The sequence below is a fragment of the Microcaecilia unicolor genome, chromosome 13 (genome assembly GCF_901765095.1).
Source record: "Microcaecilia unicolor chromosome 13, aMicUni1.1, whole genome shotgun sequence".
NCBI classification, from domain to species: domain Eukaryota; kingdom Metazoa; phylum Chordata; class Amphibia; order Gymnophiona; family Siphonopidae; genus Microcaecilia; species Microcaecilia unicolor.
This window is the reverse complement of record NC_044043.1, coordinates 23274416-23299018: the sequence shown is the minus strand read 5'-3', so window position 1 is coordinate 23299018 and position 24603 is coordinate 23274416. Positions and strand designations below refer to the sequence as shown.

The 24603-nt window shown below is 44.7% G+C and overlaps 1 protein-coding gene across 2 annotated transcripts in view; it reads right to left on the bottom strand.

The window, feature by feature from the left end:
• AP2B1 (adaptor related protein complex 2 subunit beta 1) overlaps positions 1-24603 on the bottom strand; it is a 383465-nt gene that overhangs the window by 206943 nt on the left and 151919 nt on the right. For both annotated transcript variants that reach the window (XM_030222393.1, XM_030222392.1), the window contains 2 exons: positions 13409-13504; positions 11321-11436 (listed from right to left, as the gene is read on the bottom strand). In XM_030222393.1, the coding sequence (XP_030078253.1) occupies positions 11321-11436; positions 13409-13504 (212 nt within the window). The remainder of the gene's footprint in view (positions 1-11320; positions 11437-13408; positions 13505-24603) is intronic.

Here is a 24603-nt window from a genome sequence, read left to right as displayed (position 1 = left end):
CTGGATGGACTATGCAGGTCTTTTTCTGCTGTCATCTACTATGTTACTATGTTACCCCAAGAACTCAAACAACTAGGAGGGAAGAAATTGACTTTGCTGGCACTGACTACCCAACCCGGGGACTCCAGCAGCTGTAAAACTGTTTGTAACCTGGAGACTTTCTACGTGGGAGCTGGATCTTATTAGCAAATTATCTAGATAAGGATGCACTCTCATACCCTCTCACTACCACCACCATGACCTTTAAAGGCAGCCCTGAGAGCAATAGCTAAACCAAGAGGCATTCCCTGAAACTGGAAGTGGTGCGCCTTAGAACCTCATATTTCAAGAACCTTTTCTGTTCTGGAGGCCAAATTAGAATGTGATGACGAGCCTCTTTGAAGTCTAAGGCGTCAGGAACTCTCCTGGTTGTACTGCTGCAATTGTGGATCTTAGTGCCTCCATTCTGAAGTGTGATACCCAGAAGCCTGGTTGATGAATCTGAGGTCAAAAGCCAGTTGAAACTTTCCTTCTTTCTTTGGCACCACAAAGTAAATGGAATAATGCCCTGTTTTCCATTCGCTTTTTGGGACTGTTACCACCACCCTTAATGCTTGGAAGTTCTGTAAGGTAGACTAAACAACTTGCCTTTTGAGAAGGGTACAACAAGGAGAAACCAAAAAGAAATCTGCGACTACTATTATGTCTACGTTTATTAAAACACTTGTAATACTGCCTTTCAAATTAAATCAAAGTGGTGTACAATAAAATACATAAAACCACATTTAAAAATATCTTAATTTTTGCCCACAGTCCACTACCAGCACCCCATAATCTGTTGAATGAAATTTTAACCAAATGCCAAACCAAAATAGTATGTTTTCAATCCAATTTTAAATTTCTTAAAGTTTAATTCATCTCTAAGATATTGCAGTAAACTATTCCAAAGTGCTGGAGCTAGGTAGAAAGGCAGATTCTTTCCTAACATCTAACCTAGCTCAAGAGATGGAAGAGCCATTTGAGATAATGACCTCAATGTGCTCTGAGGAAGGCCACTAAAATATTTTGTGCGTAAGAATATCTTGGATTTGATCTGTTAACTAACTGGTAGCCAATGATGTTCTTTTAGCAATGGTGTAACGATCAAATCGACCGAAACCAGAGATTAACTTCATTTCTGTATTCTGTAAGGTTGTTCTCGTAACACCATTATAAATGGAATCAAATCAGTCTAAATGACTAATCACTAAATTGAAACACTAGAGTCAGTAACGCCTTATGGTGTAAAAATGACTTAATTGCCTTAATGTTCTTAATACATAAGTAATGCCACACTGGGAAAAGACCAAGGGTCCATCGAGCCCAGCATCCTGTCCACAACAGCGGCCAATCCAGGCCAAAGGCACCTGGCAAGCTTCTCAAACGTACAAACATTCTATACATGTTATTCCTGGAATTGTGGATTTTTCCCAAGTCCATTTAAGTAGCAGTTTATGGACTTGTCCTTTAGGAAACCGTCTAACCCCTTTTTAAACTCTTCCAAGCTAACCGCCTTCACCACGTTCTCCGGCAACGAATTCCAGAGTTTAATTACACGTTGGGTGAAGAAAACTTTTCTCCGATTTGTTTTAAATTTACTACACTGTAGTTTCATCGCATGCCCCCTAGTCGTACTATTTTTGGAAAACGTGAACAAACGCTTCACATCCACCTGTTCCACTCCACTCATTATTTTATATACCTCTATCATGTCTCCCCTCAGCCGTCTCTTCTCCAAGCTGAAAAGCCATAGCCTCCTTAGTCTTTCTTCATAGGGAAGTCGTCCCATCCCCGCTATCATTTTAGTCGCCCTTCACTGCACCTTTTCCAATTCTACTATATCTTTCTTGAGATGCGGCGACCAGAACTGAACACAATATTCAAAGTGCGGTTGCACCATGGAGCGATACAACAGCATTATAACATCCTCACACCTGTTTTCCATACCTTTCCTAATAATACCCAACATTCTATTTGCTTTCCTAGCCGCAGCAGCACACTGAGCAGGTTTCAGTGTATTATCGACGACGACACCCAGATCCCTTTCTTGGTCCGTAACTCCTAACGTGGAACCTTGCATGACGTAGCTATAATTCGGGTTCTTTTTTCCCACATGCATCACCTTGCACTTGCTCACATTAAACGTCATCTGCCATTTAGCCGCCCAGCCTCCCAGTCTCATAAGGTCCTTCTGTAATTTTTCACAATCCTCTTGCGAGTTAACAACTTTGAATAACTTTCTGTCATCAGCAAATTTAATAACCTCAATATTACTCCCATCTCTAAATCATTCATATATATATATATATATATATATATATATATATATATATATATATATATATATATATATATATATATATATATATATATAAAAGCAGCGGTCCTAGCACAAACCCCTGAGGAACCCCACTAACTACCCTTCTCTATTGTGAATACTGCCCATTTAACCTCACTCTCTGTTTCCTATCCTTCAACCAGTTTTTAATCCACAACAGGACATTTCCTCCTATCCCATGACTCTCCAGTTTCCTCTGTAGCCTTTCATGAGGTACCTCGCCAAATGCCTTTTGAAAATCTGGATACACAATATCAACTGGCTCCCCTTTGTCCACATGTTTGTTTACTCCATCAAAGAATTGAAGTAAATTGGTCAGGCAAGATTTCCTCACACACAAGCCGTACTGACTTGGTCTCAGTAATCCATGTCCTTGGATGTGCTCTGTAATTTTGTTTTTGATAATAGCCTCTACCATTTTCCCCGGCAACGACGTCAGACTCACCGGTCTATAATTTCCCGGATCTCCCCTGGAACCTTTTTTAAAAATAGGCATTACATTGGCCACCCTCCAATCTTCCGGTACCACGCTCGATTTTAAGGATAAATTGCAAATCACTAACAGTAGCTCCCCAAGCTCATTTTTCAGTTCTATCAGTACTCTAGGATGAATACCATCTGGTCCAGGAGATTTGCTACTCTTCAGTTTGTTGAACTGCCCCATTACGTCCTCCAGGTTTACCGTGAAGTCAGTAAGTTTCTCCGACTCGTCTGCTTGAAATACCATTTCCGACACCGGTATTCCACCCAAATCTTCCTCAGTGAAGACCGAAGCAAAGAATTCATTCAATCTCTCCGCTACGTCTTTATCTTCCTTGATCGCCCCTTTTACCCCTCGGTCATCCAGCGACCCAACTGATTCTTTTGCCAGCTTCCTGCTTTTAATATACCGAAAAAAAATTTTTTGCTATGTTTTTTGCCTCTAATGCTATCTTTTTTCCGTAATCCCTCTTGGCCTTCTTTATCTGCGCCTTGCATTTGCTTTGACACTCCTTATGCTGCTTGTTATTTTCAGACGGTTCCTTCTTCCATTTTCTGAAGGCGTTTCTTTTAGCCCTAATAGCTTCCTGCACCTCACTTTTCAACCACGCCGGCTGTCTTTTGGACTTCCGTCTTTCTTTTCTAATTCGCAGAATATGTTTGGCCTGGGCCTCCAGGATGGTATTTTTGAACAGCGTCCACACCTGTTGTACAGTTTTTACCCTCTCAGTTGCCCCCTAAATTTTTTTTTAACCGTTCTTCTCCTTTGATCATAGTCTCGTTTTTTAAAGTTAAATGCTAACGTATTTGACTTCCTGTGTATAGTTACTTCAAGGTTGATATCAAAACTGATCATATTATGATCACTGTTATCAAGCGGCCCCAGTACCATAACGTCCCTCACCAGATCATGCGCTCCACTAAAGACCAAGTCTAGAATTTTTCCTTCTCTCGTCGGCTCCTGCACCAGCTGCTCCATAAAGCTGTCCTTGATTTCATCAAGGAATTGTACCTCTCTAGCGTGTCCCGATGTTACATTTACCCAGTCTATATTTGGATAATTGAAGTCACCCATTATTATCACATTGCCCATTTTGTTTGCGTCTCTGATTTCTTTTATCATTTCTGCGTCTACCTGCTCATCCTGGCGAGGCGGACGGTAGTACACTCCTATCACCGTCCTTTTCCCTTTTATACATGGAATTTCAACCCACAATGATTCAAGGGTGTGATTTGTGTCCTGCTGAATTTGTAATCTATCTGAGTCAAGGCTCTCGTTAATATACAATGCTACCCCTCCACCAGTCCGGTCCACCCTATCACTACGATATACTTTGTACCCTGGTATGACAGTGTCCCACTGGTTATCCTTCTTCCACCAGGTCTCAGTAATGCCTATTATATCCAATTTTCATTTAGTGCAATATATTCCAACTCTCCCATCTTATTTCTTAGACTACTAGCATTTGCATATAGACATTTCAGAGTATGTTTGTTTTTCCTATTTGCATGATGCTTAGTACTTGACACTATTGATTTGCCATCTTTTGTCTGATCTTTAGTTGTATTTAAGGGCACCTGGCCTACCACAGTCTGTTGTGCAACCTCACTATCCAGAAACCCTGTTTGTGAGGTATCCTTGCAAGATACCTTATCCCGAACCATGCGCTTTTGAGCAACTGTCAGCCTCCCCCCCCCCCCCCCCCCCCCCACATTTCTAGTTTAAAAGCTGCTCTATCTCCTTTTTAAATGCCGACGCCAGCAGCCTGGTCCCACCTTGGTTAAGATGGAGCCCATCCTTTCAGAATAGGCTCCCCCTTCCCCAGAATGTTGCCCAGTTCCTAACAAATCTAAAACCCTCCTCCCTGCACCATTGTCTCATCCACGCATTGAGACTCCGGAGCTCTGCCTGTCTCTTTGGCCCTGCGTGTGGAACAGGTAGCAAATCAATAGTGTCAATGAATGAGGAGGAAATGGAAGTGCTGGTGGAGGGCTCTTAAAGTGAGTTATGGACTGAACTGGAGAGAGTGAATGAAGCCTTGGTGAATTGACCCGGAAAAGGGAAATCTCCAGCCTGAATCCATCCCAGCAGCTGCAGAATTCAGAGGGGAAACAGCATGGAAATGTCTGCCCTGGTTCCTGATCAGGTCTCACAGCCTGGGTTATGAAGCAGGCCTGCAGATCACCATGAAGAGGAACAGCTGGACCCTGCCCTGAATTCAGGGTGCCCTTTGCTGGAGACAATGGCCAAGAGTGCAGAGGTGAAGCTCGCAGTGTTTGGCCGAGCCGGCGTAGGGAAGTCCGCCCATCTGCTGAATCCGGACCATCTGCTCAGCTTGCTACAGGACACCTGACCCAGTTTCTCCCTACTGTTCCATCCACTCCGCACGATCCAGCTTCTTCCTGCTTGTTCCAGTCCGCCTGCTCCAGCCTCCCTGCTTATTACAACCATCTGCTCCAGCTTGGTCCAGCTTGTTCCACTCCATCTGATCCAGCTTCTCCCTGCTCGTTCCAGTCCATCTGCACCAGCCTGTTCCAGTCCGCCGGATCCAGCTTCTTCCTGCTTATTCCAGCCACCTGCTCCAGCTGTTCCAGCCCGCCTAATCCAGCTTGCTCCAGTCCGCCTGATCCAGCTTCTCCCTGCTCGTTCCAGCTTCTCCAGCCCGCCTATTCCAGCTTGCTCCATCCCGCCTGATCCAGCTCCCCCTGCTCGTCCCAGTCCGTCTGCTCCAGCCTCAGTCGGATCCAGCTCTTCCTGCTTGTTCCAGCCACCTGCTCCTGCCGTTCCAGCCCGCCTAATCCAGCTTGCTCCAGTCAGCCTGATCCAGCTCTCCAGCCATCTGCTCCTGCTGTTCCAGCCCGCCTAATCCTGCTTGCTCCAATCAGCCTGATCCAGCTTCTCCAGCTCCCCCTTGCTCGTTCCAGTCCATCTGCACCAGCTTGCTCCAGCCCGCCTGATCCAGCTTCCAGTCCATCTGCACCAGCTTGCTCCACCCCACCTGATCCAGCTTCTCCTGCTCGTTCCAGTCCATCTACACCAGCTTGTTCCAGCCCGCCTGATCAGCCTCTCCCTGCCTGCTCCAGCTGTTCCAGCCCGTTTGATCGAACTTGTCCCAGCCCGCCTGATCAAGCTTGTTCCAGCTTGTCCAACTTGCCTACTCACTCACTCCCTACCGCTCACTACCTATGGCCCCCATTCACATTCTATTCCTCGCCCTATCCCTCCCCAATCTCTTCCCCCTCCCTCCGCTGTCTACCACACAAACTCACTACCCACCCCCCCCACCCCGTCCTGCTCACTACTGCAATACCCTACCTACCCCTATCCCCCACCACCTCACCATCCCTACTGTCCTCCTCTTCCTTCCTAGCTCTTAACCTCCAACACCTCCTTCCTGCCATGAACCCTTCCCCATACCTCCTCAGCGCATCTCGCCTTCGGCGCCCTACCTCCCCCACCCTTCTCCGCTCTTGTTCCTTCTCCTGCTATCCGCAGGAGACATCAATCCCAACCCAGGTCCTCCACACATGTCCTCGTCTCATCTATGCAAACGTTCCCGCGATATCTCCAATCTCATCTCCATTCCCCTCCTCCCCTTCTTGTGTGCCCTGTGGAATGCCCACTCAATCTGCAAGAAACTTACCTTCACCCATGATCTCTTCATCTCCCATTCCCTCCATCTGCTTGCCCTAACCGAAACCTGGCTCACCCCCGACGACACTGCCTCAGTCGCAGCCCTTTGCCACGGAGGCTAACTTTTCTCCCACTTGCCCCGCACAGTTAGCCGCGGTGGCGGCAATGGCCTACTACTTTCGCCCTCCTGCAGTTTTCAACCCCTCCTCCTTCCATAGTCTCACTGCTTCTCATCCTTCGAAGTCCATTCCATCCATCTATTCTACCCGCTGCCACTCCGAGTTGCAGTCATCTACCGCCCCCCTGATAAGTCCCTCCCTTCCTTCCTCACTGACTGGGGATGAGGGCTCTCCGTTTTTCTCGAGCCCTCATCCCCATCCCTCATTCTTGGTGACTTCAACATACACACTGATAACCCATCCGACTCATATGCTTCTCAATTCCTCACCCTAACCTCCTCCTTCAACCTCCAACTGAGCTCCACCACCCCTACTCACAAATCTGGTCACTGTCTTGATCTTGTCCTCCTTTCTACCTGCTCGCCCTCTAATCTCTGCGTCTCTGCTCTTCCCATTTCTGACCATCACCTGATCACATTCACACTTCATCACCCTCCCCCTCAGTCCCGCCCAACACTAACCACTACCTCCAGGAATCTCCAGGCTGTTGACCCCCCCACCTTATCCGCTACTATCTCTGATCTCCTCCTGTCCATCACGTCCTCCGTCGACAAGGCTGTATCCAATTACAATGCCACTCTCTCCTCCGCCCTAGACACCCTTGCACCGTCTGTTTCCCGTCCCACAAGGCGCACTAATCCCCAGCCCTGGCTTAACCCCTGCACCCGTTACCTTCGCTCCTGCTCCCGATCAGCTGAACGCCTATGGAGGAAATCTCGCACCCATGCTGACTTCATTCACTACAAATTCATGCTATCCTCCTTCCAGTCCTCCCTATTCCTCGCCAAACAGGATTACTACACTCATTTGACTAATTCCCTCAGCTCTAACCCTCGTCGTCTCTTCGCCACTCTCAACTCCCTCCTCAAAGTGCCTTCCGCTCCCACCCCCCCCCCCCCCCACTCTCTCCTCAATCACTGGCTGACTACTTCCGCGACAAGGTCCAGAAGATCAACCTCGAATTCACCACTAAACCTTCTCCTCCTCTTCATCCTATCACCCACTCCCTCATCCAATCAACCCAGGCCTCCTTCTCCTCTTTTCCTGATATCACCGAAGAGGAAACCGCCCATCTTCTCTCCTCCTCGAAATGCACCACCTGTTCCTCAGACCCCATCCCCACCAACTTACTTATCACCACCTCTCCTACTATCACCCCCCCCCCATCTGTCATATCCTCAACCTCTCTCTCTCCACCGCAACTGTCCCCGACACCTTCAAGCATGCTGTTGTCACACCTCTCCTCAAAAAAACTTCACTTGACCCTACCTGTCCCTCGAACTACCGCCCCATCTCCCTCCTATCCTTCCTCTCCAAAATACTTGAACGCGCCGTTCACAGTCGTTGCATTGATTTTCTCGCCTCTCATACCATCCTTGATCCGCTTCAATCTGGCTTTCGCCCACTTCACTCGACAGAAACGGCATTATCCAAAGTCTGTAATGACCTGTTCCTTGCTAAATCCAAAGGTCATTACTCCATCCTCATGCTCCTTGACCTATCCGCCGCTTTTGACACTGTCAATCACAGCTTACTTCTTGACACACTGTCCTCTTTTGGGTTCCAGGGCTCTGTCCTCCTCTGGTTCTCCTCTTATCTCTCCCATCGTACCTTCAGAGTACACTCTCATGGTTCTTCCTCCACCCCTATCCCGCTCTCTGTTGGAGTCCCTCAGGGTTCTGTCCTTGGACCCCTTCTTTTCTCTATCTACACCTCTTCCCTGGGCTCCCTGATCTCGACTCATGGCTTCCAGTATCATCTCTAAGCTGACGACACCCAGCTTTATCTCTCCACACCTAACATCACTGCAGACACACAGGCCAAAGTATCGGCCTGCTTATCTGACATTGCTGCCTGGATGTCCAACCGCTACCTGAAACTGAACATGGCCAAGACTGAACTTCTTGTCTTCCCACCCAAACCCACTTCTCCTCTACCTCCACTCTCTATTTCGGTTGATAACACCCTCATCGTCCCCGTCTCTTCTACCCGCAACCTCGGTGTCATCTTTGACTCCTCCCTCTCTGCGCATATCCAGCAGATAGCCAAGACCTGTCGCTTCTTCCTCTATAACATTAGCAAAATTCGCCCTTTCCCCTCTGAGCACACCACCCAAACTCTCATCCACTCTCTCGTTACCTCTCGCCTTGACTACTGCAACCTACTCCTCACTGGTCTCCCACTTAGCCACCTATCCCCCCCCCCCCCCCTTCAGTCCGTTCAGAACTCTGCTGCACGTCTTATCTTCCCGTCTGAACCAATACACTCATATCACCCCTCTCCTCAAGTCACTTCATTGGCTTCCGATCAGTTACCGCATTCAATTCAAGCTTCTGCTACTAACCTACAAATGTACTCGATCTGCAGCCCCTCCTTACCTCTCAACCCTCATCTCCCCTTACGTTCCTACCCGTAACCTCTGCTCTCAAGACAAATCCTCCTTTCAGTACCCTTCTCCACCACCGCCAATGCCAGGCTCCACCCTTTCTGCCTCGCCTCACCCCACGCATGGAACAAACTCCCCGAGCCCATACGCCAGGCCCCCTCCCTGCCCATCTTCAAATCTCTGCTTAAAGCCCACCTCTTCAAGGTCGCCTTCGGCACCTAACCTCTACCCAAGAAATCTAGACTGCCCCAACTTGACATTTCGTTCTTTAGATTGTAAGCTCCTTTGAGCAGGGACCGTCCTTTTTGTTTACTTTATTTTTTGTCTATTAGATTGTAAGCTCTTTGAGCAGGGACTGTCTTTCTTCTATGTTTGTGCAGCGCTGCGTACGCCTTGTAGAGCTATAGAAATGCTAAATAGTAGTAGTAGTAGTATTTTGTACAGCGCTGCGTAACCCTAGTAGCGCTCTAGATATGTTAAGTAGTAGTAGTAATTTCAGAAAATGCTACCCTAGAGGATCTGGATTTGAGCTTTCTACCTAAGAGCCTAAATTTGATTTCCAGAACCTCTCTCCCACGTTTTCCTATGTCATGTACCAGGACAGCCGACTCCTCCCCAGCACTATCTAAAATCCTATCTAGGTGACGCGTGAGATCCGTCACCTTCGCACCAGGCAGGCAAGTCACCAGGCAATCCTCACATCCACCAGTCGCCCAGCTATCTATATGCCTAATGATCGAATCACCAACTACAATGGCTGTCCTAACCTTTCCCTCCCGAGCAGCACTTGGAGACATATCCTCAGTGTGAGAGGATAGTACATACCCTGGTGGGTAGGTCCTGGCTACTTCCTACTTCACCAGGGTGATGCTCTCCTTCTAGACCTCCCTCCTCCAAGGTAGCACAAGGGCTACCAGACTGGAGGTGGGACTTCTCTACAACATCCCTGTAGGTCTCCTCTATGTACCTCAGCTCCACCAAGTCTGCTACTCTAGCCTCAAGAGAACGGACACGTTCTCTAAGGGCACACACATATGACATCTCACCAACTGGGAGATAATCATACATGTGACACTCAATGCAAAAGACTGGATAGCACTCCTCTCGCTGCTGGACTGCTGACTCCATCTTAGTGTTTTTGAGTTTTTCAATAATTTAAAACTTGCTACAGTATTAAGGATATTAGCCTAATATAAAAGTGTCTTTTAGTTTATATAGTATACTGTATGATTTATTTAGTGTTTCCTTCTTAGATGGAACCCTTCACTACCACTGAGACATGGCTTTTAAAAGCAATTGCGTATCAAAATTAATTCCTAGGATCTTCAAAGATTCCAACAAAGATAATACATATCCCTGAACCCATGGAGATGATGATGGGGCTGCTAACCCACACTGTCTTATATTTTTCTGGATTCAATATTAAACAGCTATGGCAGCTAGACAATTAATACCAGAAAGATCTAGCTACACTGCGACAGTTCAAAACACCAACTGTATATTGCCAGCAAAAAGATAACTACTCACTCCCAAAGACTGTATGAAAGAACCTTCCTACCTATATTCAGAACCCATTGGTCAGGTGTGGCCTGGGTCCATTCTCTAAAAATCACTGAGCCACTCAAGAGGCAGCAGATACTTGACTGCCTCCTTTTTTTGTCTCAAAGACAAGCCATCTAACTGGACTGAAATTGCAACTTTTGAAAGCAGACATAATGACCAGGCTTGTATCTCCTCACATCCCCACTTTCTGGCTTTGCTGGAATTCTGCCAAGTGGAAACCCAACCTGTTTTCTAGCAATCTTTCAAGCTTAGTAGCTCTGAAATCCTGTCATCCCTCCTTCAAAAGAAATGGTGATCATTTTGGTCAAAGTAGTTACTAGAGCACCTACTCTGGGCTGCTGAAGTTTCTCTTTTTCCTCTGGAACAGGAGGATAAAATTTTATCATTGCTCAGGAATATCCCACTCCAGATTATAATTTAATTACTTAATATACCACTTAATACAGTGATGTTTTAAAGCGGTTTACAGAACTTAACAAAAATCTTAACAATAAAAACTAAAGTAATTATAATATGACATGAGTAGCAAAAGGCCCCATTTCATGTAGAAGTTAATTTTACAACCTGAAGGGATGGAAGTTGCAAAAAACCTTTATAAACCAAACAAAATAAAATGTTATCCTAGTAGAATATTGGCAACCAGTGTAGATCTTTCAAACATGACACTCAAGAATATGTTTATATTTCTGTTGCACTTTGTTATGCGTTGCAGCTGCACGCACTTGTTTGGGTACTTGCGAAATATGTCCCTGATGACGACGATGGCCTCCTGCACGACATAGTTGACTTTGGTCTGGATGAGGTCCAGAAGTGTGCTCACGCAGCGCTCCGCTGATTGCTGGTGACAGAACATGGAGTTAGAATACCACTCAAAAAGTAGAGTTCATAGTCAAACCAGAGCAAGCCGCAAAAAAAAAAAGACAGAAGTACAGGGTCTAGACTTACAAGCAGGGAAAAGAAGACTTGCTCTTCTGGTGTTTAGAAATAGTTACTTTACACATAGTTAACTTAACACTTTGGTTCTTTAAAAATATTGCAGTAATTAATATGACAAAAGTTCTTCCTAACCACATGACAGATAAAACAGGAATACTTTGCATCCCTACAAAGTAATTGTTATTCAAGGACAGAAGTGAAACAGAAACATTCCCTCTTCCTACAAAATCACAGCCATATAAAGGAGAGTTTTATAGTCATACCACCAGACCGGTGGTTCCCAAACCTGGTCCTGAAGGCACCCCAGACAGTCAGGTTTTCAGGATACCCAAAATGATTGTTCATGAAAAAGATTTGCATGCACTGCCTCCACTGCAAACAATATTCATTGTGGATAGCTTGAAAACCTGAATGGCTGGGGTGCCTCCAGAACCAGGTTTGGGAACCAGGCAGTGATGGCAGAAACCTGGCTGAAAGTTACTCAGTTTATTTTATGAATATAGCTATAGTTCTCCAGGGGTGGACAGCAGCATCCATACTTATCAAGCAGCATCAGACAGTCACATTTCTGACTCCACTGCTAGTGCTGGCACAAAATGGGTGCGACCAAACAGCACTGAGGTTTCACTTTCGAGAAGCAAGTTTAGTGGCTGCTTGGCTCTGAATTTTGCTGTTCAATCAGAAATAACTGTTGCTTGGCCAGTTAAGAAGCCTCTGAGTCTTGAGTATGAAATCTCGTTGGTATCTCAAACAGAAAAGAAATAAGTGTTCTGCAAACAGAAGTGGTGGCATACTGAGTCAGATCAATGCAATATTGGAGATCAGCTTGCAGGCCTGTGGGTACATCGGAAGCATCATGGGGAGGCCAAAAACTGGCCTCCCAGAGGATAATTTTCAAAACCATTTCCATAGGTAAACAATGTTTTAACAGTGGAAATGAGTCTTTCTAAAACTGCCTGCCCTTTATGCAGGTAAAAGATTTGCAGCTAGTGTCATTCTGTGCATACTTTTAAAACAAATAGGAGACACTGCAATACAATTAGGGTTTTTTTAAATCGCAATTAATGATTTAATATTAGTCACACAGTTAACTGCAATTAAAGTGCAGCCCTGAAAACAATCCAATCTGATATGTTGGTAGGGATGTGATCTAGAGGGCAGCTTTAAGTGCATGTAGTATGACTGTCCACTGCTTTAAGAGTTTTGACTACAGTGAGTGGAGTTGAGAGTTAGCCAATAACAAGGTTAGGACTCCTCCCAGAATATGATTTCCTGTCACTTACCAATAAGAAACTGCTATCCATTTTGCTGTTGGTAGCCAGAATAATAAATCCAAGTGGGAGTGTGTAGATTCCTGAAGGAAAAGTCCATTGATCGTTATTAAATTTGGGGTTTTTGCCAGGTTCTTGGGGCCTGGATTGGCTGCTGTCGGAGACAGAATGCTGGGCTTGATGGACCTTTGGTGTTTTTCCAGTGTGGCAGTGCTTATGTACTTATGTAGGGGTCTCATATCTGGTGAGCTGGTTCACTAAGCTATGGCAAACTCTAGTAACAAAGTATGACGATTCAGATGCGAGACAAAATCTCTCATCCAAAGTGATGTGGGCATTCTTTTTAAGATTATACTATGAGCTATGTCAAATCTAAATCAGCCAGACTAGCCTCTCTAAATCCAAGTTAATGCTTAGAATTTCTTTAATTAGCTGCTTATGGAGTAAAATAGAATGAAGTGGATTATCTGATGAGAATGTACTAATGTTAATTCATTCAACTTGACTGGTTTCTACTAATTATAGGCTCCTCATACAACATGTTTTGACAGTTTGTTGAACATTGAAATTTCTGCAAAACTTTAGGAAAGCTGGAAAGAATACCTCAACCTTGATGGCACAGCGCCCAATCGCTCGTACTGCCTTACGGACAAAATCTACATCCACTTCAGTAGCATACTCCTTTAGCTCGGCCAGGACCTGCAGATGACAAGACATCGTGAAGATCTTGATGCATTTAGAAAGGAATTTCCCATCTGTCCCTTTATTTTCCAGTCCCACAAGTGATGGAGACTACTCATCTGAAAGGTAGTCCAAGTATGCCCCGATCCATCAATGAGATCCATTTCCATTAATCATACACCTACACGACCTCAACAAACATCTGAATCCAGTAAATAGAAAAGAAGGTCATTCCAAAATGCCATCTGACAGGAGGTACACAATACTATGTATCAGTTTGTACTTGCTGAAGGAGGTGAATTTTATTCAATAGTTAGAACAGGGGTGGGCAACCTGTCCTCAAGGGCCACAACCCAGTTAGGGTTTCAGGATTTCTCCAATGAATATGCATCTTTCTACCCCTGTGAGAAAATTTCTTCAATAAGTTACACTTACTATATTGCCTCTTCTTAGTAACTTTAACCGTTTTCAATATGTAACAAAACTTTATTTACTCAATGCTTCTTTTACAAATTACACAATCTGTGTATTGGAAAAAGGACTGAAAGACTGAGAGAAAGAGGCAATTAACAACCCGATGTGAACTGAAAATGACTCAAGATAAGAGATTGTTTATAAAACCAAACAGGAATTGTTTGACTGTTAGAGTTAATATTGAGAACTGTGGGTTGTACAGAGAATTTTAGTGGATATAACAACAGAGTAATCAATAGAGTCATCAATGCACAAGTTGAATTTCAATCATGGATACGAGTTAATGTAGTTAGAATTAAGAGAAGTGCATGGTATACATGTATGTGATGTGATTGAAATAGTGAGGATAAGGAGGGTTTTAAGATTGTGTAATTTGTAAAAGAAGCATTAAGTTTTGTTACATATTGAAAACGGTTAAAGTTACTAAGAAGAGGCAATGAATATGCATGAGATCTATTTGCATACAATGAAGGCAGTGCAGATACTGTGTATATTCATTAGGGAAATCCCGAAAACCCGACTGGGTTGTGTTCTTTGAGTACCGATGTTGCCCACCTGCGATATTGGCCAGCTCATTATATCAACAGGCTCCAGCAGTTTTACTCCACTGTATTTGATAATTTAGAAATGCAGCTTCCAATACAAAAAAAAGAATGCAACACAGGTGCTGCAGGAAATACCTTAGTTTGCTAACCTTTTTCTCTGCTTACTCCAGTGGACTAAAAAGGCAACCAAATATCCTCTGTTCATAGGGAAAAGAAACGACTTTTCTGTAATCTTTGTGCCAAATGCAGCTACATGAATATTTAACGGTTATTACACTATGAACCGATTTGGCTCTTGTTTAGATCCAAAATATGTTCAGCTTTAAAAATGTGTCCATCCTTTGAACTATAAGGTAGCCATGCTGCTTTTTAATTAATTTGCATTTACAATTTTATCATCAAGAGACCTTGGAAAGAGAACAAAAATCTACACAGTTGTGATGAGCTCAACAGAGGTTTGAGTAGTTTTGCATGGAAATCAATAATGAAAAGCAATTTTAAACTCAATTCAACTGAATAATTGTGTTGCCATTAACTTCAACACACAAAGTCTGAATAAAAGGCAGTTCTTTAAACTATCACAATAATTAATATGACAAATTGACACACATCTATAGCAGTGGCGTAGCCAGACCTGACATTTTGGCTGGGCCCACAGCTAATATGGGTGGGCACTAATATATATATATATATATATATATATATATATATATATATATATATATATATATATATATATATATATAGGCATGAGTAGTGCGCCCTACTTCTAGCATTTTTCCTCTCTCTCCCTCCTTTCATCCAGCATTTCTCCTGTTTCTCTCTCCATCTGACCAACCAAGGTCTCCCCCTTGCTCCCCTTCCTTCTCCCCAACAGCTTGTCTCTCCCCTGCCCTTTTCCATGTCCCCTCTTTCCATTCATCTTTCTCTCTGTACCCTTCTTCTATCCAGCATCCCAACTCTTTCTTTCCATCCAGCATGTCCCCTTTCTCTCTCTCCCTTCCACCAACATCTTCTCTCGCACTCCACCTTCTGTCCAGTGTCTCCCTCCTTTCATCCATCTCCTCTCTCTTCCTCCTTTCATCCAGTGTCTCCCCTTTTTCTGTCCCCATCCAACATCTTTGATCTCTCTCTCTTCCCCCCCCCCCATGCAACATACACCCTGACACACTATCTTCCTCCTCCTCTTCCAAACAAAATATTTTTCCTCCACCCCAGCATCCACGTACCTTAGTTCCCCAGGACCCCAAACGGCTGCTGAGATCAGCTCAACTGCATCCCTTCTACACGCTGCCACTGTGAGCAGCCTCAACAAAAGAAGAAAATGAAGCGCGGGGCTGCAGCAGCCTTCAGGCATGCGCTGTCGGTCTGCCGGTCCTCAGCCTTTGTCGGAACAGGAAATTGACGTCAGCGGGGGCAGAGGACGGCAGAGCCGACAGCGCATGCCTGAAGGCTGCTGCGGTCCCGCGCTTCATTTTCTTCTTTTGCTGAGGCTGCTCACAGAGAAGCAGCGGCGGCGGAGGATCATCGCAGCGGCAGCGGGAGACTTTCCCGCTTTGGCAGGAGTGCGGAAGATGACCTGCCAAAGCGGGAGTGTCCCGCTGAATGTGGGAGACTTGGCAGGCAGGCAGGCGGGCCTGAGCCAAGATTGGGCGGGCCTAGGCCCACCCGTAGCTACACCCCTGATCTATAGAAAAATCTAAGAATTATACAGGAAGAGAATATACAGAAAGGAAAGCGTGTAAGATAGACACCATTTAAATCACCATTACAACCCTGCTTCCCTTTTCTCAAAGCATCTCTTTACTCATTTCAAATATTAACTTTTGGCAACAGGAACACCAAAAGGCAAAATAGACCCTAAAATCTATATGTCAACCTGAAGGCACTGGCAATATGCAAGGTAAGAAATGACCAGAAAAATGCTCTGCACAACTGCAAATATGATCAGAGTATGTTAACAGCTGGGAAGATTTTAATGATGCTGTTGTAGAATATATTTGCTGGTCTTCCTGTATTTTCATAGATCTTTACCTAATTTTCACAAGGATTATTGAAATCCTTCTTGAGGTACTGTCATGTATTTTATATTCATTTTTCATGCCCTTCTATTCCTCTGCCTTTTGCTGAGACTAACTAGTAGCTGTCCATTGAGTGATGAGTGAAACTAATGGATGATGACCTATTTCATGCAGGTTACTGAATGGTCATCTTGGTATTTTGGACGGAATATGAACTGGTGATGTAAGGGTTCTGTATTCATTTGTCGGTTCTCTGAGTCATTCAGTCCTATACGTGGCATGCTCTGTATCCGAGTCAGTTCCTGAGCCATTCATTCTGAGAGGTAAAAACACTGTGTAGCCCGGTGCCCATCTTTGAGTAAAGCAGTCCCAGAGATTGATTTATTTATATACTGCTAATGGCCTGCACACAGGCATCTAAGCCGTTTACACAGTTAAAATAAAGGGGGGGGGGGGGTGGAGAGAGAGGGGGAAGGGTTGAAAGATAATGGGAGAAGGGAAGGATTCAGTGAAGAGATGAGTCTTGAGTAATTTCTTAAAAGCTGATCCCTGATATCCGATCAGATACCGCATACAATTCAAGCTTCTCCTCCTTACCTACAAATGCTCCCGGTCTACGGCTCCTCACTACCTCTCTACCCTCATCTCCCCCTATGTTCCCACCCGTAACCTCCGCTCACAGGACAAATCCCTCCTTTCAGTACCCTTCTCCACCACTGCCAACTCCAGGCTCCGCTCATTCTGCCTTGCCTCACCCTATGCCTGGAACAATCTTCCTCAACCCCTACGCCAACCCCCTCCCTACCCATCTTCAAATCTCTGCTTAAAACTCACCTCTTCAATGCTGCTTTCGGCACCTAACCTTTCGAGAAATATAGTATGCCCCCATCAGTTCGACTCTACACTTGTCTTTTAGATTGTACACTTGTCTCTAGATTTACACCTGTCTTCTAGATTGTACACCTGTCTTTTAGACTGTAAGCTCCTTGAGCAGGGATTGTCCTTCCATGTTAAGTTGTACAGCGCTGCAGAAATGTTAAGTAGTAGTAGTAGTGATATGAAGAGGGAGGTCATTCCATAGTTTGGGGCCTAAAGGAAGACAGAGCCTTGTGAAATGTTAAGATGAAGGGCTGACAATGGGCTAAAAGATGTTATATCCCTCTGCCCCAACCTATGAGCAAGCTAGATATAGAAGAGGCAGACTCTCTTCTCTAAGCCATTCTCTAAACCATCAGGCGTAAGCAAAGTGAGAGACTTCTATGCCTCAGCCATCCAACTACACATCTGAACTTATCCTTTGTGTGTACCAATCCCAGAATAATTCAGATCCCTTTAATTTTTACTGTGGCTCAAGTTGTTTATAAAATGATCCCAGTTCACTATGAGGATAGTTTTTTAATTAAGGGGGCTTTGTGTATGGAATATGGCTCTTACAAAATGACACAGCCAAATACATGTGTATATGTGTGCCAATAAGGTCCTTTGTCTTTATATGCACACTACACATAGGTGTTTTTGGGAACATGTTTGGCAGAGCTGGGGTGGAATTGTATTGTAGGTGCACATGTAAAAGATACTTGTACCTGCAGAGAGTACAAGGCACACATTTACATCTTCAAAACGTGTAAAATTGTGCAACAGAAGGCGCACCATTTGGGATAAATCTAAAAGGCTACTTCATAAAGACACAAAAGAATGTATGTTGCCCTTATAAAACAGAGGGGGGAGGGGGAGATTTCATACAGGTGTGCTGTAAAGTTAGCCTCCACAATGGTCAAAGGGACGTTTATGAGTAACTAAGCACTTTACCTACAGAAATTGCCCCTTTGAAAATTGCCCATTTGTTATACCTTCAAAATTACGCGCACAATTTTCTGCACATAGTACAGATGAATTATGGATGGCGGCATCCGGGAAGGTTTGTGTTTATACCCCTACTTTTTATTATTTCCAGCTCAACATGCTAGAAAAATTATATATAAGGAGTTGAGAACGTCTGTCTATGGGAAAATACATCTTTGAAAATTTAGGGGAACAGGATCAAAAAATCAGTCTGGAACTCCAGAAAAATAAGCTCTCCAAGATAATGGCCCACTGCATTTCTGTGGGAGAAGATTGTCCAGCTTCTGCAAAACAAACTCTGATAAAATGAAACAGTATATGGGCGGGGGGGGGGGGGGGGGGGGGGGGGGGGGGGGGAGAGAAAGGCATGGAGCTCCTGACTTTCCCTAAGTTCAGATCACACACACACAAACAGTAATACAATTCTGAGGCTGAGAAAGCAAGACAGCTGTTGGAAAGGCTCAAGGAAGCCTTCAGTGGAGTGCCAAATGGTTAGTGCAGTGGACTGAGAACCGGGTTCAGTTCCCAGGGGTGTGTGGAGCACAGTACGTATGCGGGTGAATATCAAGAGCAGGGGTGGCGGTGTCTGGGGCAGGAATGTGTAGGACAGGGGGGTAAATAGGGGATTGTCTGATGTGGTAGCACTGTGTGGGTGAAACTCTGAGATGAGAGAATGAGGGCTTGTGCATGTCAGGGATGCAGTGTGGGTGTGTGTACATGGGGCAGTCAATAGTAGGGGGTTGTATGGGGCAGGATAGATGTGTATCTGGGACCAAGGAGAGGATTAGGTACCTAGTGATGGTGAGTTTGGGGGGGGGGGGGGTGTCAGCATACATAGGAGGGTTAAGAAGTATAGGCTCTTGTCCCCCTTTCCCCTCACTGGCAGATGAGGCCTTTAGTCTGGGGTACCGGTACGAAGTCAGTGCAGCAGACACCGTACTTATCTCCAGCAGTGTTGCTGAGCTGCCTTCAATTCCGTCTTTCAGTCCCCAGTACAGCCCACCAGCAAAAGAAGCTCTTTAGTGCCTGATCTCCTGCTGTCCCAAGGCCAAGTCTTGGAGTAGTCTAGTGGTGGGTGCAGTGCACAGCAGACAGGTGGACCCAAGCCCATACCTACTCCCCTACCTGTTACACTTGTGGTAGAAACTGTGAGTTCTCCGAAACTCACCAGAAACCCATTCTACCCACATATAAGTACCTTCTTCACTCATAAGGGCTACTGTAGTGGAGTACAGTTGGGCATAGTGGGTTTTGGGTGGCTCAACAGACGAGATAAGGGAGCAGCAGTGAGATGTGTACCTGGGAGCATTTATTTGAAGTCCACTGCAATGCCCCCTAGGGTGTCTGATTGCTCGATTTTGTGCATTTTTCTCTTGGATGTCATTTTTTGTTTTTTGAAAATGGACCAAAAAGATAAACGCACAGAGCACAAAAACATCTAGCAAATAGTCATTTTCAAAACAACAACAAAAAAAGATAGACATTCTGTTTTAGAAATGGCTATATTCTCCACTTAAGTTGGACTTAGACGTCATATCGAAAATGCCCCTCTATGTCACATGGCTATGTTGTATTAATACATATTTTTCTTTTCTCAAACATGGCAAAAAAAAGAAGTCACTTCAAAGATCCTCTCTTTGTTACTTTCCTTGCTGGTAACAGAGCATTTTTCCAATTTTAAATTCATTGAACTTATTTTAAAATCTTTTTCACTCTACCAGTGCATTTAAAAACATAAGAAAAGCCAAGCAGAGTCAGATCAAGATCCAATGAGCCCAAGAACGCATGTGCCCAACAGATCCCAAAAAGTACATGCAATTCCCATTTCCAGGGATGAACAATGACTACCTAGCTAGTAACTTCTTAATTAACGTTTTACTCCAGAAAGTTGTCCAATCCTCTTGAATCCCACTATATTGGCCACCTTGGCCATGTCCTCCGGAAACAGATTTCACAACTGAATTTAGTACTGCTGATCACTAATCTAATGGTAAGACTTCTTTTTGTCTTAACAGGTTAAAAACCCATTTCCTATTTAGTCACTGCACCCCTCAGTCGTTTCTCCAAGCTAAGAAGCCCTAATCTGTTTAGTCTCTCTTCATAAGGGAGGTGTTCTACCTTACCATTTTTGTTACCCTTCTCTGAACCTTTTCTAGCTGAACTATATCCTCTGAGGTGGGGTGACCAGAACTGCATATCAAGATCTATAAAGAGGTATATATTCCAGTTTTATTCTCCATCCCTTTTTGGATAATCTGTTATGTTCTACTTGTTTAGCATCCATGACACACTGGGCTGAAAATTTCTATGTAGTATTCACAATGATGCCAAGATCTTTTTTCTTGGATGGTAACTCCTAACTCACAGCTTAACAATTTGGAAACGTAGCTGCAATAATTCTTCCCCTATTTGCTTCACTTTGCACTTCTTGTCAACATGAAATTTCATTTGCCATTTTGATGCTCAGTCTCAACATCCTTCTGCAAAGTATCACAATTCTCAGCTGTTTTAACGAGTTTGAATTATTTTGGCTCCACAAATTTATTTGGATTTTGCTCACACCTTTTCTGTAGTAGCTCAAAGCGAGTTATATTCAGGTACACTGGGTATTTCTCTGCCCCTGGCGGGCTCACAATCTAAGTTTGTACCTGAGGCAGGCAATGGAGGGTTAAGTGACTTGCCCAGGATCACAAGGAGCAGCAGTGGGATTTGAGCTGGCCACCTCTGGATGTCAAGACAGGTGCTCCAACTACTAGGCCACTCCTCCACTCCACTAGGCCATTCCTCCACTCATCTCACTTGTCACTTCCATCTCCAGATCATTTATGAATGTTAAACAGCACAGATCCTAGTACAAACCCTTGGAGCACTCCACAGTAATTCTTTTCCATCTAACTGACCATTCAGTCCTAATGTGTTTTCCTTCTTTCAGCCAATTTGTAATCTAGAAAATCTAAAAACTCTCTGTAAATATTTTAGACATTTCATGCACTATATAAATATGTTACAAGCAGAGGGGGAACTAGAAGATTTTTTCCAATTAATCCTGTGACCCTTTTCTCTTCATGCTTGCAAGGACTGTATATTTGCAGCCACCTCTTATCCGTACTTCATTCCAAGCACCGGGGACCACAGTAAGGTTATCTGTTCTTCTCACTGGGGATCACGATGTTTGAACTTGCAAACCTTTAGCCCCCGAATCCACTGAACGAAGTGATTTTCTTGACTGAGCTAGGAGGACAGCCTATCTATTTTAACCCAACTGTATGATTTCCCTTCATCCTCTTGCACCAAGAATGGACAATTCTTGAGAATTTCTCAGAGGGAGTAAAAATATCATCTTTTCTTGACAGCTTGTCAGTTTCTTCTTGCCTCAGGTACAACAGACTGTAATGCGTATGGGGGCATGCCTACTATTCCTGAATATCCACCTTGATTTGCTACTGAAAAAGGCATGAGCTAAATATGAAATCCCTTATATGTAAAGGCACTACATAACCCAAAAAACTTCAAACATTTACGTCACTCGAGTCAGCAAGGCAATGAGACCACGAGAGATTCTCTCATATATTCAAACCTTCAATAATCTACAACAATGCTAAAGGGAGGGAAAAAAAAGATGGAAATGATAAAATAGGATTTTACAAAAATTGCCAGCACTAAGGTTACCAGATGGCTCTGAGTCACCAAGGACAGCTGCACCAAGTCTGTTTTTCTCCAACAAGCTTTTTTTTTTAATTAAATTATTACCATCAAGATTCCAAAGGGAACAAGACACAAAAAGTTGTTGATGCAATGATGAAGCTGCACAATAAACTGAAAGTAGAATTAACATCTCAATTGCTTCTCTCACATTTTTTCCACTTTACTTTTGTTTGTTTGGTTTTTGGGAAGGTGGGGGGGGGGGGGGGATAGAATGATGTCTTTAAACATATTTCCCCTAAGCTTAGCCACTCTGGTTATTCATGCTGCATTCTTTCTTCTTGAAGAAAAAAAACAAAAATACATTGTCAATATTCAAAGTGATTTAAAAAGGCAGGAGAGGCTGCTGCCTGCTTACATCACTCTGGGCAGGCTGTCCGCCGATGTTCAGCAGTGCTTAACTGGGCAGTGTTGTTGAATATCTAGGTCATGCAGGAGTTTTACAGGAGCAAAGTCAAGGATGAGCCAGCAATTATGCAGGTGCCAGCATTACGTGCCCAGCATACAGGACTACACAAAAAAAAGTCTTAGCTACAGCCACATAACTTAGACAAAGGCCTGAAGTGTTCCGATCCCTATTCCCTCCTTCCTGCCCTGATCCCTGGTGGTCTAGCGAAGAAACAGCAGAAGCAATGCGTACTCACTCCTGCCCATCGCAGCAGTCCTTCAAATCTCTATCAGCTGGGACCGGCATTAAGTCCCAGCAGCTGCATTCTATATAGTCAATGCTGGTGACAGCACATGCCAAATATTGAATATGTGAGTCTAACCTGGCCGGCAGCGGTAAATGTTAAAAAAAAAAAAAACCACTCACTTGCACCATGGCTCAAACAACCCTAAGTGCCAAATCGCCATGGTGCCTAAAAAAAAAAAATAATCAGACCTGGCACCTACATTTTGTACTCCAAAAATACTTTTCATGGCCCTGCCCACAGTTCCTCTCTCCCCTGCCCAGGACCAGATAGCATTTCTCTCAATCTTACCACCTCCAAACTCACGTGTGCCACTCAACTCACTCAGCTTTGCCCCAGTCCTCTAAGCTCACCTTGATCACCAGCATCAATTAAGGTCCCATCTGTGCGGAAGAAGGAAATTACCTCACAAAAGGTGGGACCTGGCAGAGAAAAGGCCCTGACAACTGCCAGAGAAGCATGTCTTAATCGCTGCCACTGCCGGTGATCAAGGTGAGTGTAAAGGACCTGAGAAGGGAAGTGGGTGTGTGTGCACGGGGGTGAGGGACTGACACGTGCTGGATCCTGGAAGATGGGGGTCTAGAGGGAAGAGGGACATGTGCTTTACCTTGAGAGGGCAGAGGGACAATGTGCTGGACCCTGGAAACAGAGCGCAGGAGGAGATGTGCTGGACCTGGAGGGGAGGCAGATAGAGGGAGATGTACTCTGGATGAAGATGATATATGCTAGACCCAGGGGGAGGGTTTTTTTGGCAGGTCCATCTCAAGAGAGAGAGAGAGACTGGATTTTTTTTTTTCGGGGGGGGGGGGGGGGATGGAACAAAGATGGGGAGACGTGGGGCCCAAAGATAGAGAGAGGGAGTTATGCCAGACCATAAGGGGGGCAGGGGTGACAGGGAGATATGCTGGTCCTGAGATGTGGAAGGAATGGAAGAGGGCAAGGTCAGAGCACAGAGAAGAGACGCTGGGCATGAACAGAGACAGGGACACAGGGCAAAGCTAGAAAAATGGTAGAACACAGACGGGCATTGTTGATCATAGAGGGAATGATAGTGATTGGGACACAAGAGAGAAGATGGATGGCAGACATGAACAAATCCAGAGACTTGTAGGTTGTGTCCAGTTATCAGCTGGTAGAGATAGAGAGTACTGAACTGCACTGCCTTATAGGACGAAATGCTCCCTGGCCATTCAACATTTTTCATAACAAAGCAAAATGATAAATTAAAACTGAACACAGAATCCGCTGACAACAGATCATCTAAATGAAAAATAGGAAAACTGCAGCAACATGGTCTAACCGAGAGCCATAACTGATAGGAACTGCCAGAACAAGGTAAGAATTTTTCGTTCCTTAGCGTCAGAAGCACATGAATCCAGAGACTTGTGGGACATAGCAAAGCAGTTCTGAAATAGGGTGGGAACTTGAAACTCCCGCGGATAGCACCGATACTCCAAAAAAGGCATCCGACCGAGTGGAAACTTCCACACAGTAGAGACCGGAGAAGATACGCAAGAAAGCCCATGTCACTGCCCAACATATTTCTGCCAGGGAGAACAGACAGGCTTCACAGAAGATGCCACAACAGCACAGGTAGTGATTTACACACAGACATCATGTGACCACAAAAGCTCCTTGACCCAGCGAGGCAGGGCAGCCCAAAAGTCACAGAACCTTTTGGAGACCCAAGCAAGGCCTTAATGAAACTAGAACAGCAGGTCCAAAAGTGTAGGAATATCCAGCGAACATGCAATAAGTGGGAGGAAACCAACAGTGATAGAGATGAAACTATATCCAGCATGGACACGAAGTCCAAAATACCCAAGAGAATAGACCAACGA